Source organism: Oryctolagus cuniculus, chromosome 7, assembly GCF_051225735.1.
Source record: "Oryctolagus cuniculus isolate XC-2025 breed Fujian yellow rabbit chromosome 7, ASM5122573v1, whole genome shotgun sequence".
NCBI lineage: Eukaryota > Metazoa > Chordata > Mammalia > Lagomorpha > Leporidae > Oryctolagus > Oryctolagus cuniculus.
Genome location: NC_142873.1, coordinates 140,693,508 through 140,711,018, shown reverse-complemented (window position 1 = coordinate 140,711,018; position 17,511 = coordinate 140,693,508). Strand labels below are relative to the sequence as shown.

At 44.9% G+C, this 17,511-nt stretch overlaps 1 protein-coding gene across 13 annotated transcripts in view; it reads left to right on the top strand.

Annotated features, from left to right (window-relative positions):
• Positions 1–5,521, top strand: part of ZBTB8A (zinc finger and BTB domain containing 8A) — a 66,351-nt gene extending 60,830 nt beyond the window's left edge. For 8 of the 13 annotated variants that reach the window (XM_070078814.2, XM_070078811.2, XM_008273759.5 and 5 more), the window contains one exon: positions 1,246–5,521. In XM_070078814.2, the coding sequence (XP_069934915.2) occupies positions 1,246–1,578 (333 nt within the window). In that variant the 3' untranslated portion in view covers positions 1,579–5,521. The remainder of the gene's footprint in view (positions 1–1,245) is intronic. The other 5 variants (XM_089301056.1, XM_089301055.1, XM_089301054.1 and 2 more) reach the window with 2 other exon arrangements.
• Positions 5,522–17,511: the final 11,990 nt, after the last annotated feature.

The following is a 17,511-nucleotide window of genomic DNA, read 5'->3' as shown; positions in this document are numbered from 1 at the left end:
CAGCCTGACCCGGCCCTGCTTGTTGCGGCCATTTGGGAAGTGAGCCAACAGATGGAAGATCTCTCCCTTATTGTCTCTCCCTCTCTCTGTGACTCTGCCTTTCACACAAGTAAACACATCTTTTAAAATTGATGAATTTAAATTTAGACAATATATTTTCTTCCTCTAGTGAAATAAGAAAATTCACTCTCTCTTGAAGCAAGAGAGGCATTTTTTTCCCTCAAGTTAAAATATGTAAAATCCTTAGAACAGTACAGGGTACATAGTAAGTGTTTACAATTATTACTATCCTGGGAATGTATCCATTGGCTACATCAGATATCAGAATACTATTGGATTAAAGGATTTGTGAAATTATTAAGTGTATGTAATAATAATAAAACCATGGGCCAGCATTATGGCACAGTGATCCAGGATGTCTGTGATACTGGCATCCCATGTCAGAGTACCAGTTTAAGTCCCTGCTGCTTTGCCTTCTATCCAAGTCCCTGCTAATGTACCTGGAAAGGTGGCAGATAATGGCTCAAGTGCTTGGGCCCTGTCCACCCATGTGGGAGATCAGGGTGGAGTTCCTGGCTCCTGGCTTCAGCCTAGCCTAGACCTGACAGTTGGTGGTCATTTGGGGAGTGAACCAGTGGATGAAAGGTTTCTCTCTGTGTTTCCCTACCTTTCAAATAAATAAATAAACCTCTTAAAAATAAATAAAACCATTATAGCCATTATTTAGAGAATGGTGATGTTTAATATTTTTGTGACTGGGGTCAGCATTGTGGTATAATGGGTAAAGCTGCCACCTGTGATACTAGCATCCTATATGGGCTCCAGTTTGAGTCGCAGGTGCTCCATTTCTGATCCTGCTCCCTGCTAATGCACCTGGGAAAAGAATGGAAGATGGCCTAAATGCTTGGGCCCCTGCACCCACATGGGAGACCCAGAAGAAGCTCCTGGCCTCTGGCTTCAGTCTAGCCCTGCCCTGGCTGTTGCGGCCATTTGGAGAGTGAACTAGCAGATGGAAGATCTCTCTTCCTTTCTCAGACTTCCAAATAAATAAAATAAATCTTTAAAAAATATATTTCTGTGGCATACATTTATCACCAAGCCTATGATCTTTCTCTAATAATTAGATATTAATTTGAATTTAATGCATGGCTTTGAACATCTTAAGTTTGTGAACCGAATGAGACCTCTAACTCAAACTTTGCTTTTGAAAAGCCATTTTTTACCACTATCTAAATTTCTGCACAGATCCACCAGGCCTGCAAACTAATCTGCAGAAAATGTAAACGCCACGTGACTGATGTAACAGGACACGTGGTGCAGGAAGGCACGCGGCGCTACAGGCTGTGTAACGAGTGCCTCGCGGAGGTCGGCATTGACAGCCTCCCGGTCGATCTGGAAGCTGAGCAGCATCTTCTGTCCTCATCCGATGCAGAGAAGGAGTCCAGATGGCGCTTGGGTGAAGACGAGAACAGATCCTACGTGGAGATTGTGGAGGACGGGTCGGCTGATCTGGTCATCCAGCAGGTTGATGACAGTGAAGAAGAAGAAGAAAAGGAAAGAAAGCCCAACATTAGGTAGCCATAAGGGGAACCAGCAGAGCTTGGCATGTGTGCATCTTCATTGCCTCCATGTGTCTCTTTCCATGGTCAGAGTCTGGTTAGCAAGTTTATTACTGACTTAAAAGGAATGACCTGATGTAACCTGCATGCTTTCTGAACAGGCCATTGTATCCATTCTGAGCTTTGTTGCCCTGTAATTCGTTGCTGCACTGGAAAGAAAGACCTAGCTTGAGTTGGCATGATGGGTGGATGATCATCCTCTTACTTTTACTGTAATCCTTTTACATATGCGGAGACACCTTTTTTCTTTTATTATTGGAAGATCTACTTAGCAAACTTTTTTTCAAAGAAAATATTTTAAATAAATTTATCATAACTGAACTTCATGTAAGACAATTCCAAAAATATATATACCATCAATACTGAATTCCGCAGGGAACCAGGTAAGAGCACATTTAAGGGCCTGGCAACCCATCTGCCTGAACCAATATGTTTTCCTATTAACTTCAGATCTGAAACAATATAGCATTATTCCAGTGTCCTAAATGTTTTAGATTATGGCAGAAGAGTAATCTAAGATGTTCAAAATTGTGCGTATTTGAAATTTTTGTCATTAAGTTTAAAATTGCTCTGATGTAGACAGAATTATTAAAAAAAAAAAAAACTAAAGTAAGGTTGGCCAAGCATTGTATACACGTTACTTTGCTTAAATCAAGAAATCAATACTGACTTTGAAAAGTCCCTGTGGTTTGTGAAAACCTGTCAAGATATTTCCCTACCTCTCTAGAGAAAAAAAAAAACAAAAAACAAAAACAAAACTAGAGATCCTTACTAGTTCCCAAGTGTAGTTTCTGACACATGTGTAGTGCTCTATTATTTATAAAGTACTCTCTCATGTTTTATTCACTGATCGGTGAGGTAGACATCATCTCCGATTTACAAATGAGAAATTAATGTCCAAAACTTTAAGTGCTAGAATTGATAATTAGACACATTCTAGGGTTTTTTTGTGTGTGTTTTGAGGTTTGTTTGTTTGTTTTTAGATTTATTTATTGATTTGGAAGGCAGAGTTAGAGAGGGAGAGACATACAAAGATCTTCCATCCTCTGGTTCACTCCCCAAATGGCCATAATGGCCAAGACTGGGCCAGGCCAAAGTCAGGAGCCTGAAAGTCCATCCTGGTCTCCCATGTGGGTGGCAGGGGCCCAAGGACATGGGCCATCTTATGCTGCCTTCTCAGTTAGCAGGGAGCAGGATTGGAAGTGCAGCAGCTGGGACTAGAACCAATGCCCATATGGGATGCCAGCATTGTGGGTTATGGCTTAACCTGCTGTGCTACAAAGCAAGCCCTGAGAGATTCTAATTTTAAATAATCCTCTTACAAATATTGCTCCCTGAATGTCTCCTGAAATGGCAAAGAATTAAAGTCAGCCATCTGCAATAATTATAAAAATAAGCCATTCTGAATTATAAAGTTGGAAAGAATTTATTCATTGTCATAACATAATATTTGATCTAGTTATTCCGATAGTGCTAAGTAATGTTCCTGTACCTACTGACGTATTTTATGTGATGTTACTTAAATGTTAACTTTAAATATGAAACTATTTGAACAAATTATTTTTTAAACACATTAAGCATTTTTGCTTACCTTGTTTATGTTTTCAAAACAGACTTTTCTCCTAGGAAACAAAGTTTAAACTCCTCCTCTATATGAATTATGAAACATTCCAAAATTACAGCTAAGTTAGAGAAGCATTATTTATTTCTAAAGTACCAAAAGTGAACTTCGTAAAGGTCTCTGCAAATTATCAGAAAGAACTTAATATAATTTGTGATATAGACAGTCCCTTCCCTGTATCAAACTGTGTTTTTAAATGCCATTACATACCTCAAGAAGACACTTTTGTAGTTAGTATTTTCTCTTATGAATATTGCCCTTGATACTAATGTATGGTCTAAAATGATTAATTTTTTTATTTTGTCATAAGTAGATGAATAACCACTTAGTTTTATGATACTTCAAGATTCCCTTGCTGGTACGTCTCCAGCTGCCTCAAGCCTCCATGGTATGCATTGGGTTCATTGTCCTCCTATCACAATCATTCCTAAATCAGGATTCTGAATTAAGTTGTATTCAATGATGCCATTCTCCACTCTTACTAGAGTGATACTAACACCTTTCAAAATTATAATCTGGTTTTTCATTGTTGGGGCCAATAGGAAAAATGGCTGATTTTAGCTTTATTCATAGAAATGAAGTAGTGCTTGTATTTGTATTTTTTAACACACTTTAGTCTATCTAAATGTTCTTTTATGCTATTATCTCCTGCATGCAAACTATACATACATCAGCATGAGTATCAGCAAAGTGTGCTGAACACAGGACCACCAGCTCTTGTAATTGCCTTTTCAGAAATAATGCTTTCTTGTAATTGTTTATAACAAGCATCAAACAATCCCCACAAGACAGCTCTCAAGTTCAGAGAGAGCACCGGTTCTGTCATCCCACCATCATAAAGGAAGAACACTCAAGATACATCTGTACATTGTAAATGACCCTGGTCATCATGTCATGTATACCTAAGACTTTCGAGATGGGTTTCTTCCTAGAGTGAAACTGTCTATTGATGATTCCTGGGAAGACACAGTTCTTTGACTTTTAAATGCGGGAAAGTGTTACACAGAGGCATAATCTGTTGAAATAAGCTTTACTTCTGCCAAGGGATTTTTGTTTGTTTGTTTACATCAGGAAAATAATTGTTGGTTAGACCAAAGTCTGCTCCTCCAGGAATGCTTTTTCTCAGCTTCTGATGCCCTTCTAAGTCTGTTGTCCTCGAGAGTGCGGGGCAGTGTGACGAAGTTCTGCAAAAAGCAAGGGCCACGCCATCATGCCTGGCGTCTGGAGGAAGCAGATGGATCAGTCAGCAGTTGAAGATTTTTTTTCTCTTACCCAAGAATTTTTCAAATGATTTTTTTCATAGAAAAGTTCAACATTTAAGGGATAAACCCTAAAATCAGAGCTGCGCTGGTTCAGGCCCCCGTCCCATGAGCCTTTCCCCAGACACCTCTGCAGAATTCAGAAGCACAACATTGAAAACCACGAAGCCAGCTAACTTCTTGGATTCCCTTTGAGAGTTTCTAGGAGTCTCACTGAAGAGCAGGTAACCACAGCGTCTCAGTGAAGGGAATCACACTCTTAGCGTATGGTGTTTTTTCTGTGGTTATCAAACTGTAAAACTTTCTAAGAACACATTTTTTGGTACTTTTTAAAGAGGTGCAATTGACACAACCATATTGCTGCTTTTTATGTGGCCAAGTTACTGCTCAATAGATGAACAAATTTGGTGGCTTAATTATTTATGTGCTTAGAAATCAATTCATGAAAGTCATTTGCCAAGTTGTGCTAAGATACCTTGGAATTTCCACTTATATTGGTTTGGAAAAATGTTTCTAGTCCTAAAATTAACAGTATGGAAAATCACCAAAGCAGTACAGCTTAGGCAGATGTGTTTAGCTGGGTGGGTAATAACAGTAGGAGCAGCAGGACCAAGCTGTAGATTGTAAATGGAAGGCTATATGTTAATTTATGTTAGAGTGTATTTGGTATTATTATTATCATTTATATAGCACTTTATATTTGCAAAATATTTAATAATTTTATGTTATTCTTTACATATCTATGGAATAGTTATCCCACATGAAAGGGGAAGTGGTTGAAGCACAGAACTGTAAAGCAGCCCACCTAAGGCAGCCCCGTGAAACAGCGGCCACGCAGGAATTAGAATCACCAGATCCTGGAATGTCAGCTGACTTCACTGAAGCCTATTGTGTATGATTCTATTTTATAAAATGATTTTTTTTATAAAATGATTTTTATACAAGTAACAGTCAATTGTTTAAAGCATTGTTTGTGGCTAAATCCTATACAAAATAAATGTTATATAAAGGTTGTGACTTTAGTTACAAGAGTTTTAATGATAAAATGCAGGTAATCACAGAAATGGCAGTAATTAGGCAGCTGTTTTATATACTGTGAAATGTGATTAATATTTTATTTTGACATGGGAGCTTCTTAACTATTCATGCTCATGAAGACATGGATATCCCAGGAAATTAAAATCCACAGAGGATCTATAAACTTTACTTTCAAACATGTCAGCTGTCTCCCCACAGCACTGTATTAATGCCACTGAAACTCAAATATTTGAGTAGAATGTTAATAGGTAATAAACCATACAGAGCAAGAGAAGCATAGGGATTCTTAAAGGAAAAATATTTTGAAATTAAATAGCATGATGAGCACTTTTTTTTTTTTTTTTTTTTTTTTGACAGGCAGAGTCAGACAGTGAGAGAGAGAGAGACAGAGAGAAAGATCTTTCTTCCATTGGTTCACCCCCCAAATGGCTGCTGCGGCCGGCGCGCTGCGAAGCCAGGAGCCAGGTACTTCCTCCTGGTCTCCCATGGGGTGCAGGGCCCAAGCACTTGGGCCATCCTCCACTGCCTTCCCGGGCCACAGCAGAGAGCTGGACTGGAAGAGGAGCAACCGGCGCCCCAATCGGGACTCGAACCCTGTGTGCCGGTGCCGCAGGCAGAGGATTAGCCTAGTGAGCCGGAGCGCCGGCCGGTGAGCACTTTCCCTAACCCTTTTTTATCTCACGTCAGCAAAAACCATTGCATACTTGTTTTATCACCTTTAAATAGGAAACCAAAGACCAGAGAAATCCCAGCCCCTGTTTCTCTTTGGTCTCCAAGAGCCGGTGTGCGAACCTGATCATGCTGAGTACAGCTGAGACAGTACCTCGAGGACTATACTTGATTTATTTTGCTCTTTCAGATTTCTAGGTGCACAGTTCCATCGAATAGTTTCCTGATTTTCCAACTGAGAAAAATCCTTTAATTCCTTATTAATTTTACTTATCACTATAATTCCTTTGATAAAGAGTGTTATTTTTATCCAACCTGTAAAGGGAAAACAATGGAACAATATTTTTGCCTTAAGCTGGGGCTCTCACAGTGGCTACCCATGAAAATCAGCATGGAGCTTTAAATACTTCAGTTCCAGGGCCGGCACTGTGACATAGCATGTAAAGCCTGCCTGCAGCGCTGGATTCTCATGTGGGCGTGGTTCAAATCCCAGCTGCTCCACTTCCAATCCAGCTCCCCACTAATGCACCTGGGAAAGCAGCAGAGGATGACCCAAGTCCTTGGGCCCCAGCACCCACATGGGAGACCCAAGAAGAAGCTCCTGGCTCCTGGCTTCAGATCAACCCAGCTCCAGCCATTTGGGAGTGAACCAGCAGATGGAAGACCTCTCTCTCCGTAATTCTGCCTTTCAAATAAATGAAATAAATCTTTTTTTTTTTTTTTGACAGGCAGAGTTAGAGAGAGAGAGAGAGAGAGAGAAAGGTCTTCCTTCCATTGGTTCACCCCCCAAATGGCTGCTACAGCTGGCGCGCAGCACCAATCTGAAGCCAGGAGCCAGGTGCTTCTCCTGGTCTCCCATGCGGGTGCAGGGCCCAATCATTGCACTCCCAGGCCACAGCAGAGAGCTGGACTGGAAGAGCAGCAACCGGGACAGAACCGGCGCCCCAACCGGAACTAGAACCTGGAGTACCAGCGCTGCAGGCAGAGGATTAGCCTAGTGAGCCGCGGCACCAGCCTAAATGAAATAAATCTTAAAAACAAACAAGCAAGTAAAAACCTCAGTTACTTCCTGCAAATCAATCTCTGGCAGGTGAGGCCTGAGTGTAACTATTTTTAAAAAGCTTACGTTGTCTTTTTTTTTTTTTAAAGATTTATTTATTTATTTGAAAGGCAGAGTTAGAGAGAGACAGAGGCAGAGGCAGCAAGAGAGAGAGTCTTCCATCTGCTGGTTCCCTCCCCAGATGGCCACAATGGCCAGAGCTGCACCCATCTGAAGCCAGGAGCCAGGAGCTTCTTCTGGGTCTCCCACACCAGTGCCATCTTCTACTGCTTTCCCAGCTCATGCAGAGAGCCGGATGGGAAGTGGAGCAGCTGAGACCGGCACCCATTAGGAATGCTGTCATTGCAGGGGGTGGCTTTACCCACCACGCCACAGCGCTGGCCCCTTACAGTGTCTTTATATATATATATATATATATATACATATACATATATATATTTACCTGCCATGTAGATCTATTCAAGGGGTCACTGGGTCCTCCCCATATAGATGCTGGCAAGGGCAGGATGGCAGTAGAACCCTCTCACCTCTAATCCACTAGTTCTCAACCCTATTTTTTTTTTTTAAGATTTATTTATTTATTTGAGAGTCAGAGTTACAGACAGAGAGAAGGAGAGACAGAGAGGAAGGTCTTCCATCCACTGGTTTGCTCCCCAAATGGCCGCGACTGCCAGAGCTGTGCAGGAACCCAAGCACTTAGGCCATCTTCCACATCTTTCTCAGGCCATTAACAGAGAGTTGAATCAGAAGAGGAGCAGCCAGGCCACGAACCTACACCCACATGGGATGTTGTCGCCGCAGGCCGGAGACTTAGCCCACTGTGCTACAGTACTGGTCCCTCTCAACCCTATTTTTAAGAAAAAAAAAATTTAAATACAGATACCTAGTCCAGGGAAATATTACTATTTGTCAAATTTCAAGATACGGTATGTGTTTTTTTTTTGTTTGTTTGTTTGTTTGTTTTTGACAGGCAGAGTGGACAGTGAGAGAGAGAGACAGAGAGAAAGGTCTTCCTTTGCCGTTGGTTCACCCTCCAATGGCCGCCGTGGCCCGCACGCTGCAGCCGGTGCCCCGCGCTGATCCGAAGGCAGGAGCCAGGTGCTTTTCCTGGTCTCCCATGGGGTGCAGGGCCCAAGCACTTGGGCCATCCTCCACTGCACTCCCGGGCCACAGCAGAGAGCTGGCCTGGAAGAGGGGCAACCGGGACAGAATCCGGCGCCCCGACCGGCACTAGAACCTGGTGTGCCGGCGCTGCTAGATGGAGGATTAGCCTAGTGAGCCACGGCACCGGCTGTATATGTTTTCTTATACGAAGTTTTTTTAGGGATAATAACACTCTAAAATACTGTATACTCTCTTTTTAAAATCATTTTTGTTTATTTATTTATTTTATGTGAGAGGTAAAGCCACAGACAGAGAGGGAGAGACAGAGAGAAAGGTTTTCCATCTGCTGGTTCACTCCCCAAACAGTCGCAATGGCCAGAGCTCAGCTGATCCAAAGCCAGGAACCAGCATATCTCCCACAAGGGTGCAGGGCCCAAGGACCCAGGCCACAGCAGGGTGCTGGATCGGAAGAGGAGCAGCCAGGACACAAACTGGCAACCACATGGGATGTCAGCACCACAGGCAGAAGCCCAGCCACGTGCCAGTCCCTCTTTTTAATTATTAAAGGTTTATTTGAAAGTACGGGTTACGGAGAATTGCTGGTTCACTCCCTAAATGGTCGCAGCCGCTGGAACAGGACAGGCCGAAGCCAGGAGCCAGGAGCTTCTTCTGGGTTTCCCATGTGGGTAGCAGAACTTGGGCTATCCTCCACTGCTTTCCCATGCCACTGGCAGGGAGCTGGATCAGAAGTGGAGTAGCTGGGACATAAACTGGTGCCCATATGGGATACCGGTGCTGCAAGGAGAGGCTTGACCCACCACATCGTAGTGCCGGCCACATACAGTAGGTAGTCTTAAAACAACCCATTTTTACCTTGGGATGCATTTGAATTTTACTTGATATTGGGTAGTGTATTCTGGGAATTCACACAGTATTGGGCCTCAAACTCATAAAGAACCACATCATGGGGGCCGGCGTTGTGGCACAGCAGGTAAACAGCTGCCTGCAACAATGGTATTGCATTTGTGTGCCAGTTTGTGTCCTGGCTGCTCCACTTCTGATCAGCTCCCTCCCAATGGCCTGGGAAAAACATCAGTGGATGGCCCAAGTGTTTGGAGCCCCTGCCACCCACATGGGAGACGGGGATCTGGCTCCTGGATCTTGCCTGGCCTAGCTCTGGCGTTTGTGGCCATCTGGGGGAATGAACCAGCAGTTGGAAGATCTCTAGCTATCTCTCCTTCTCTCTCTGTAGCTCTACCTTTTAAATAAATAAATAAATCTTTAAAAAAAATTGAAAGTAACAAAACACTTTTGCATAGAGTACCATTCTCATTCCCACATTTAAGGTTATGTTTGCAATCTATAAATAACAAGTACATGTATAATCTCTTCAATGTCCCAAACGAAATTCTTCTGACAAATGGCAGTTTCTTGCAGAATTCAAAAAGATTAATAAATAAAATTAAAATAAAATAGTCACTGAGCTTCTTGTAGGATATATGAATTGACTTAAAACTTTTTCTTGGAGCCCACACTGTAACATAGCAGGTTAAGCCTCTGCCTACAGTGCCGGATCCCATATGGGTCCTGGTTCAAATCCCAGCTGCTCCACTTCCAATCCAGCTCCCTGCAGATGCACCCGGAAAGAGCAGTGGAAAGCACACAGAATGCCTGGCATTGAGTCCTGCCTCTGCCTCAGTTTCCCGATCCAGCTTCCTGCTAATGCACACCTGAAAACAGCAGGTGATGGCTCGAGTACTTGAATCCTTGTCATCCCTGTGGGAGAAGCAGAGAGTTCCATGCTCCTGGCTTCAGCCTGGCCCAGTCCTGGCCATTGTGCATACTTGGGGAATAAAACATCAGATAGACAATTTCTCTCTCTCTCTGCCTTTTTTTTTTTTTTTTTTTTTTTGACAGGCAGAGTTAGTGAGAGAGAGAGACAGAGAGAAAGGTCTTTTTTCTGTTGGTTCACCCCCCAAATGGCCACTATGGCCAGCACTGCACCGATCCGAAGCAGGAGCCAGGTGCTTCCTCCTGGTCTCCCATGCGGGTGCAGGGCCCAAGCACTTGGGCCATCCTCCACTGCCTTCCCGGGGCCACAGCAGAAAGCTGGACTGGAAGAGGAGTGACCGGGACAGAATCTGGCACCCCAACCGGAACTAGAACCCGGGGTGCTGGCGCCACTGGCAGAGGATTACCCTAGTGAGCCACGGCGCTGACGTCTCTCTGCCTTTCAAATAAGTTTTTATTAATGGTAATATTTTTAAAAAATTTTATTTATTTGAAGGAGTTACAGAGAGAGAGATTATCTTCCATCCACTGGTTCACTCCCTAAGTGGCTGCAATGGCCAACGTGGAGCCAGGCCAAAGCCAGGAACTTCATCCAAGTCTCCAACATGGGTGGCAGGAGCCCAAGGACTTGGGACATCTTCCACTGCTTTTCCCAGGCCATAGCAGGGAGCTGGGTCCGAAGTGGAGCAGCTGGTATTCAAACTGGCGCCCATTTGGCATGCTAGCATCGAAGGCAGCAGCTTAACTCACTATGATGCCAACCCCTGATAAACTTCTAAGCTTATCTTTTGAATATATTTTGCATGAACTTTATTTATTTGAAAGGCAGAGCAACATAGAGGGAGAAACAGAGAGGGCAAAAGAGAGATCTTACATCCGCTGGTTCACTTCCCAAATGGCTACAACAGCCAGGTCCAGGTCAGGCCGAAGCCAGAAACCAAGAACTCCATCGAGGTCTCCCATGTGGGTGGCAGGAACCCAAGTACTTGGGCCATCTTCCACTGCCTCCCCTGGTGCAACTGCAGGGAGCTGAATGGGATGCTGGCACCACAAGTGGCGGCTTAACCCACTGCACAACGCCAGCCCAAGATAATCTTATCAACCCTTCAAGAATGATTTTCATAGCCACTTAGTGCAAGGAAATTAAGGCACAGAGAAAGTAAGCAATATGTCTGAAGTGCAGTTATCAAGTGGTAGAACTGGAAAACACCTGTGATCTGGCCGTTGTGGTCATTTTGGAAGTGAACTAGCTAATGGAAGCGTCTCTCTCTCTGCCTCTCCCTCTCTGTAACTCTGACTTTCAAATAAATAAATATTTTATTTATTTTAAAAATAATTTTTTAAAAAGAAAAATCTTAACTGCCCTACCAATGCTGGCAACCCTTAGTCTGTAAAGTATTATTACCATTTTAGAGATGAGAAAGCAGGCTCAGAGAGGTTAAGAAAATATCCTAAAGTCATACAGCCAGTTAATGGTAGGATCAGGATTTGAATCCATGACTATAATGTCCTTAATGTTTATACTTGGAGGTAATTTAAAATGCACAGTTATGGGGCTGGTGCTGTGGTGACTGCTGGAATCCCATATGGGTGCTGGTTTGAATCCTGGCTGCTCCACTTTGGCTCCAGCTCTCTGCTAATGCGCCCTGGGAAAGCAGTAGAAAGATGGCCCAAGTCCCTGTGCCCTCATGGGAGACCCAAAAGAAGCTCCTGGCTCCTGGCTTTGGATCAGCTCAGCTCTAGCCATTGCAGCCATTTGGGGAGTGAACCAGTGGATGGAAGACCTCTCTCTCTGCCTCTCTCTAGCTCTGCTTTTCAAATAAATAAATATTTTTTTTAAAAAAAGTTAAAAATATTTTTGTTAGATAAATTAGCCTTTGAACTTTTAGGATAGATGTTAAAGAAAATTGGCATTTGAGGCCAGCGTCGCTGCTCAATAGGTTAATCCTCTGCCTGCAGCGCCAGCACCCTGGGTTCTAGTCCCAGTCGGGGCGCCAGATTCTGTCCTGGTTGCTCCTCTTCTAGTCCAGCTCTCTGCTGTGGTCCGGGAAGGCAGTGGAGGATGGCCCAAGTGCTTGGGCCCTGCACCCACATGAGAGACTAGGAGAAGCACCTGGCTCCTGCCTTCGGATCAGCGCAGTGCGCCATTGCTGGGTGAACCAACAGAAAAGGAAGACCTTTCTCTCTCTCTCTCTCTCTCTCTCTCACTGTCCACTCTGCCTGTCAAAAAAAAAAAAAAAAAAAATTGAAGCCGGCGCCGCGGCTCACTAGGCTAATCCTCCGCCTTGTGGCGCTGGCACACCGGGTTCTAGTCCCGGTCACGGCACCGGATTCTGTCCCGGTTGCCCCTCTTCCAGGCCAGCTCTCTGCTGTGGCCCGGGAGTGCAGTGGAGGATGGCCCAAGTGCTTGGGCCCTGCACCCCATGGGAGACCAGGAAAAGCACCTGGCTCCTGCCATCGGATCAGCACGGTGCACCGGCCGCAGCGCGCCAGCCGTGGCGGCCATTGGAGGGTGAACCAATGGCAAAGGAAGACCTTTCTCTCTGTCTCTCTCTCTCACTGTCCACTCTGCCTATCAAAAAAAAAAAAAAAAGGCATTTGTTGCCAACCACTTTTCTTTTTAGCTACAACTTATAAGCATCAACCAAATGTTTTCTTATATCAAAAACACAATGCCTGTCGTACTCATCTCAAAGAGTTATTAATTGGATAAAAAGAAACAAAATTGGTTTGCTATACAATAAAGAATTTTATATAAATATATTCAACAGTTTGACATCCCCAACCTTTTATTTTTTACTTTTTAAAAAGATTTATTTATTTATTTCAAAGTCAGAATTACAGAGAGAAGGAGAGGCAGAGAGAGAGAGAGAGAGAGAGAGAGAGGTCCTCCATCCGCTGGTTCACTCCCCAATTGGCCGCAACAGCTGAAGCTATGCTGATCTGAGGCCAGGAGCCAGGAGCTTCTTCCAGGTCTCTCATGTGGGTGCTGGAGCCCAAGCACTTGGGCCATCTTCCACTGCTTTCCCAGGCCATAGCAGGGAGTTGGATTGGAAGTGGAGCAGCCAGGACTTGAACTGGTGCCCATTTGGGATGCCGGCACTGCAGGCAGCAGCTTTATGGGCTATGTCACAGCGTCAGCCCCCTCCCCCACCACAGTGTGTCTCTTGTAGCCAAATGGTCTTAGGTCCACTGATTTCCCTATTGACAAACTGTATAACTGTACCACATATACAATTGCTGGGGAGACAAATGGGTAAAATTTGCCCAGTGAAAGCATATGGGCAGCGCAGTGCCAGCATCCCATGTGGGTGCTGGTTCAAGACCCGGCAGCTCCACTTCCTATCCAGCTCTCTGCTATGGCCTGGGAAAGCAGTGGAGGATGGCCCAAGCCCTTGGGCCCCTGGCCTCACATGGGAGACCCGGAAGAAGCTCCTGGCTCCTGGCGTTGGATCGGCACAGCTCCGGCCATTGTAGCCATCTAGGGAGTGAGCCAGCGGATGGAAGACCTCTCTCTCTCTCTGCCTCTCCTCTCTGTGTGTAACTGTGACTTTCAAGTAAAATAAATAAATCTTAAAAATTTTAAAAAATATATATTTTTGTATAGTGGAAAACTGGATACAATTTTATAACAAATATGTTGGCCCTTTCCAAGAGTACTCTCTTCTTGCATGTCTAAAATTTATCATGAATGATTTATTCTGCAGGTAATAAACAAAAATATACAAGTGCATTAGATGGGAAATGTTGATAACATACTACTGTCTCCAGATTCTGGTAATGTTGCTTTGGAAGGGTTTTTTTTGAGGAAATCTTTTCCTATTTCCTGTTAGTGTGAGACACTAGATTCCCAGTCTCACAGACTCCCTGTGGCAAAGCCAGTACAGCCTGGGCATCCCCCGTCTGGAAATCTGAAATCCAAAATGCTTTAAAATCTGGAACTTCTTGAGGGTAGACGTTTTGGGTTTCTGGGTTAGAAGTGCTCAAACTGTAAAGTCTGTGCAAATATCCCCAGAATCAAACAATCCTGAAATCTGACACTTCTGCTCCCAGGGACCTGTACCGTTGAGGCCTTTCCGGGCTTGTTACCGGGCAAGATCTGGAAATCCCGAAGCTTCTAAAGGCCAGATGGGGGCACGGGGGAAGCCAGTGTTGCAGTGCTAATTCCTCCACTTTGAGGAGGTTATGAACTGATCTCTTGATTCTCTTCCAGAGCCCAAAGGAAAGAGTGGGCAGATTGGCTGTGGGAACCCCAAACCGCAGCCTTCCGAGAGGGACAGGAACCAGTGATGGAAGATCTCGCTAGCACCCTGGGTACTTTCTTGACACCCACTGCCATACGCATGACAATGGCTGTCAGAGTAGGGAGAGACACTGATGGTGTTGAGTGGGATCTTTTAGGCTGAACAACCAGCAACTCTTATGGTAAAAATATCTTCTCTTTCTCAGGTAGCTGAGCTGTTTAAAATAGGGGAAACTTACAGCCAAAAAGGAACTGAGAAAGGACTAACACCCTTGATACGTAGGTAAGGAAGTGGGCCAAAGGTCAGGAGAGCAAAAGTTAGCGATCAAAGCTTGTGACTTGAGATTCTTGGGCTCTGGAGATTTGCTCACGAAGTTGACCTGGAGTCTCTGCCTAAGGGTATTCTGTAGACCTGAAGTGCTGAATCCGTTGATCACCTCGTAGTATGTGATCACCTATGATGTGCCATTTGGGAGCTTTCTATTCAGAGGAGCAAGACTAACAAACGTTAAGCAATTATAAAACCTTAGAAGATCGCTGGTGGCAGGAACGGTCATCTAGGCTTCCTGCTTGTGGGATTTAAGGTGGACGTTAAGGCAGAGCTGGCGAACTAGAACCTGACTCCACCGCCACACGACGTGACGGCCCTTCATTGTGATGACCCATAGTGTTATTTCTGAAACACTAGGAACTTTCACATAAAAATCTCAATTTCTGGGATTTCATGAAAAACTGCAACACTGGCTCACAATCCCACTGTTAGAAAGGTCACAACAGAAAGGCAGCTGCCCCCTAAGACTGTATAAGCCTCAGCTCAACACTCACAGCCAGTTCATTACCCAGGGGGCTCTCTGGGTGGGAATCTGCTACTCTATAAGGAACAGGAAAAACAGCCCAGAAAGGAGAATGAGACAGAGATGAGTGGATATGCCAGCTCCACACATAATAGGGGTAATATACTCATTTCCCTTCTATTCTCATTTTGGTGTAAATTTTGAAATTTACATTAAAATACAATTATACATTATAAAAATATAATTTGTATTGCACAATCACATTTGACTCCATTATATAAAGCCTCGTGATAATTAGTATGGCTAGCTCATACTTTTATTCCTGGGCAAGGCTGTCTACCAGTTGCTTTTTTAGAAAAAAAAATTTATTTATTTATTTGAAAGTCAGAGTTACAGAGAGAGAGTCTTCCATCCAAGGGCTCACTCCCCAATTGGCTGCAACAGCTGGAGCTATGCCAATCTAAAGCCAGGAGACAGGAGCTTCTTCCGGGTCTCCCACATGGGTGCAGGGGCCCAAGGACTTGGGCCATCTTTTTTTTTTTTTTTTTTACAGGCAGAGTGGACAGTGAGAGAGACAGAAAGGTCTTCCTTTGCCGTTGGTTCACCCTCCAATGGCCGCTGTGCTGCGGCCGGCGCACCGCGCTGATCCGAAGGCAGGAGCCAAGCGCTTATCCTAGTCTTGGGCCATCTTCTGCTTTCCCAGGCCATAGCAGAGAGCTGATCAGAAGTGGAGCAGCCGGGACTTGAACTGGTGCCCATATAGGATGGCAGCACTGTAGGCAGCGGCTTTACCCAATACGCCACAGCACCAGCCTGGCCAGCTGCTTTTCATAGACCCCAACTCTTACCTTCTCACTCAGGCTTTGGCTCTTCTATTACCCTCATAATATTCCATTGTTCATTTTCACAGTTAAGCCCCAGTTAGCCTATGATACGCAAAGGGTCCATGAAGAGCCCCACGGGCAGGCATTTGGCCAAACAGGATGCCCACCGCCCGTATCCGAATGCTGAGGTTGAAGTGCAGGCTCTGCTGATTTTGGATTCCTGCTAATATGCACCCTGGGGGGGCAGTTGTTGGTCAAGTAGTTGGGCCCCAGCCACCTACATGGGGAACCTAGGTTGAGTTCCTGGATCCCAGCCATTGTGAGCATTTGGAAGGTATGTCAACTGATACAAGCTTTCTACCTCTCAAATATAAAAATAATTAATTTTTAAAAAATATTTACTTACGGGCCGGTGCCGTGGCTCACTAGGCTAATCCTCCGCCTTGCGGCGCCGGCACACGGGGTTCTAGTCCCAGTCGGGGCGCCGGATTCTGTCCCGGTTGCCCCTCTTCCAGGCCAGCTCTCTGCTGTGGCCCGGGAGTGCAGTGGAGGATGTCCCAAGTGCTTGGGCCCTGCACCCCATGGGAGACCAGGATAAGCACCTGGCTCCTGGCTCCTGCCATCGGATCAGCGTGGTGCGCCGGCTGCAGCGCGCCGGCCGCGGCGGCCATTGGAGGGTGAACCAACGGCAAAGGAAGACCTTTCTCTCTGTTTCTCTCTCTCACTGTCCACTCTGCCTGTCCAAAAAAAAAAAAAAAAATTTACTTACTTGAAAGTCAGAGTTACACATACACATACACACACACAGACTCTTCCATCTGCTGGTGCACTTCCCAGAAGTCCATAACACCAGGAGCCAGGAGATTCTTCCAGGTCTCCCTCTGGGTGGCAGAGGCTCAAGTGCTTGGGGCATCTTCCGTGGCAACTGGGACTGGAACCGGCACCCATATGTGATGCTGGCATTGCAGGAGGCAGTGTTACTCACTATACCACAATACCAGCCCCAGCACTTTTTAAAAAGGAAGAAAAGAGCCCCATCTCAGCCTTGAAGTCTGCCCTTACAAAAAGCAAAGTTGTTCTATTGGTTTGTTTTGTTTTTCAAGATTTATTTATTTGCAAGGTGTCAGAGAGAAGAGAGAGGTGTCCATCTGCTGGTTCACTCCATAAACAACCGCAATGGGCAAGGCTGCTACAGGATGAAGACAAGAACTAGAAATTCTCTCCTGGTCTCCCACATGGGTGGCAGGGGCCCAAGTACTGAAGCCATCTTCCACTGCTTTCCCAGGCACATTAGCAGGAAGCTGGATCAGACGTGGAGCAGCCAGGACTTAAACGAGCACTGACAGGAGACGCTGGTATTCCAAGTGGTGGCTTAAGCTGTTGCACTACAGTGCTAGCCTCTTCTGGACTTTTCTTGCATGGAGAGTTACAATTCAAAATTTACAAAATGAGCCTGAGTATAAAGAAGGTTAAGGGGCCAAGATTGTGG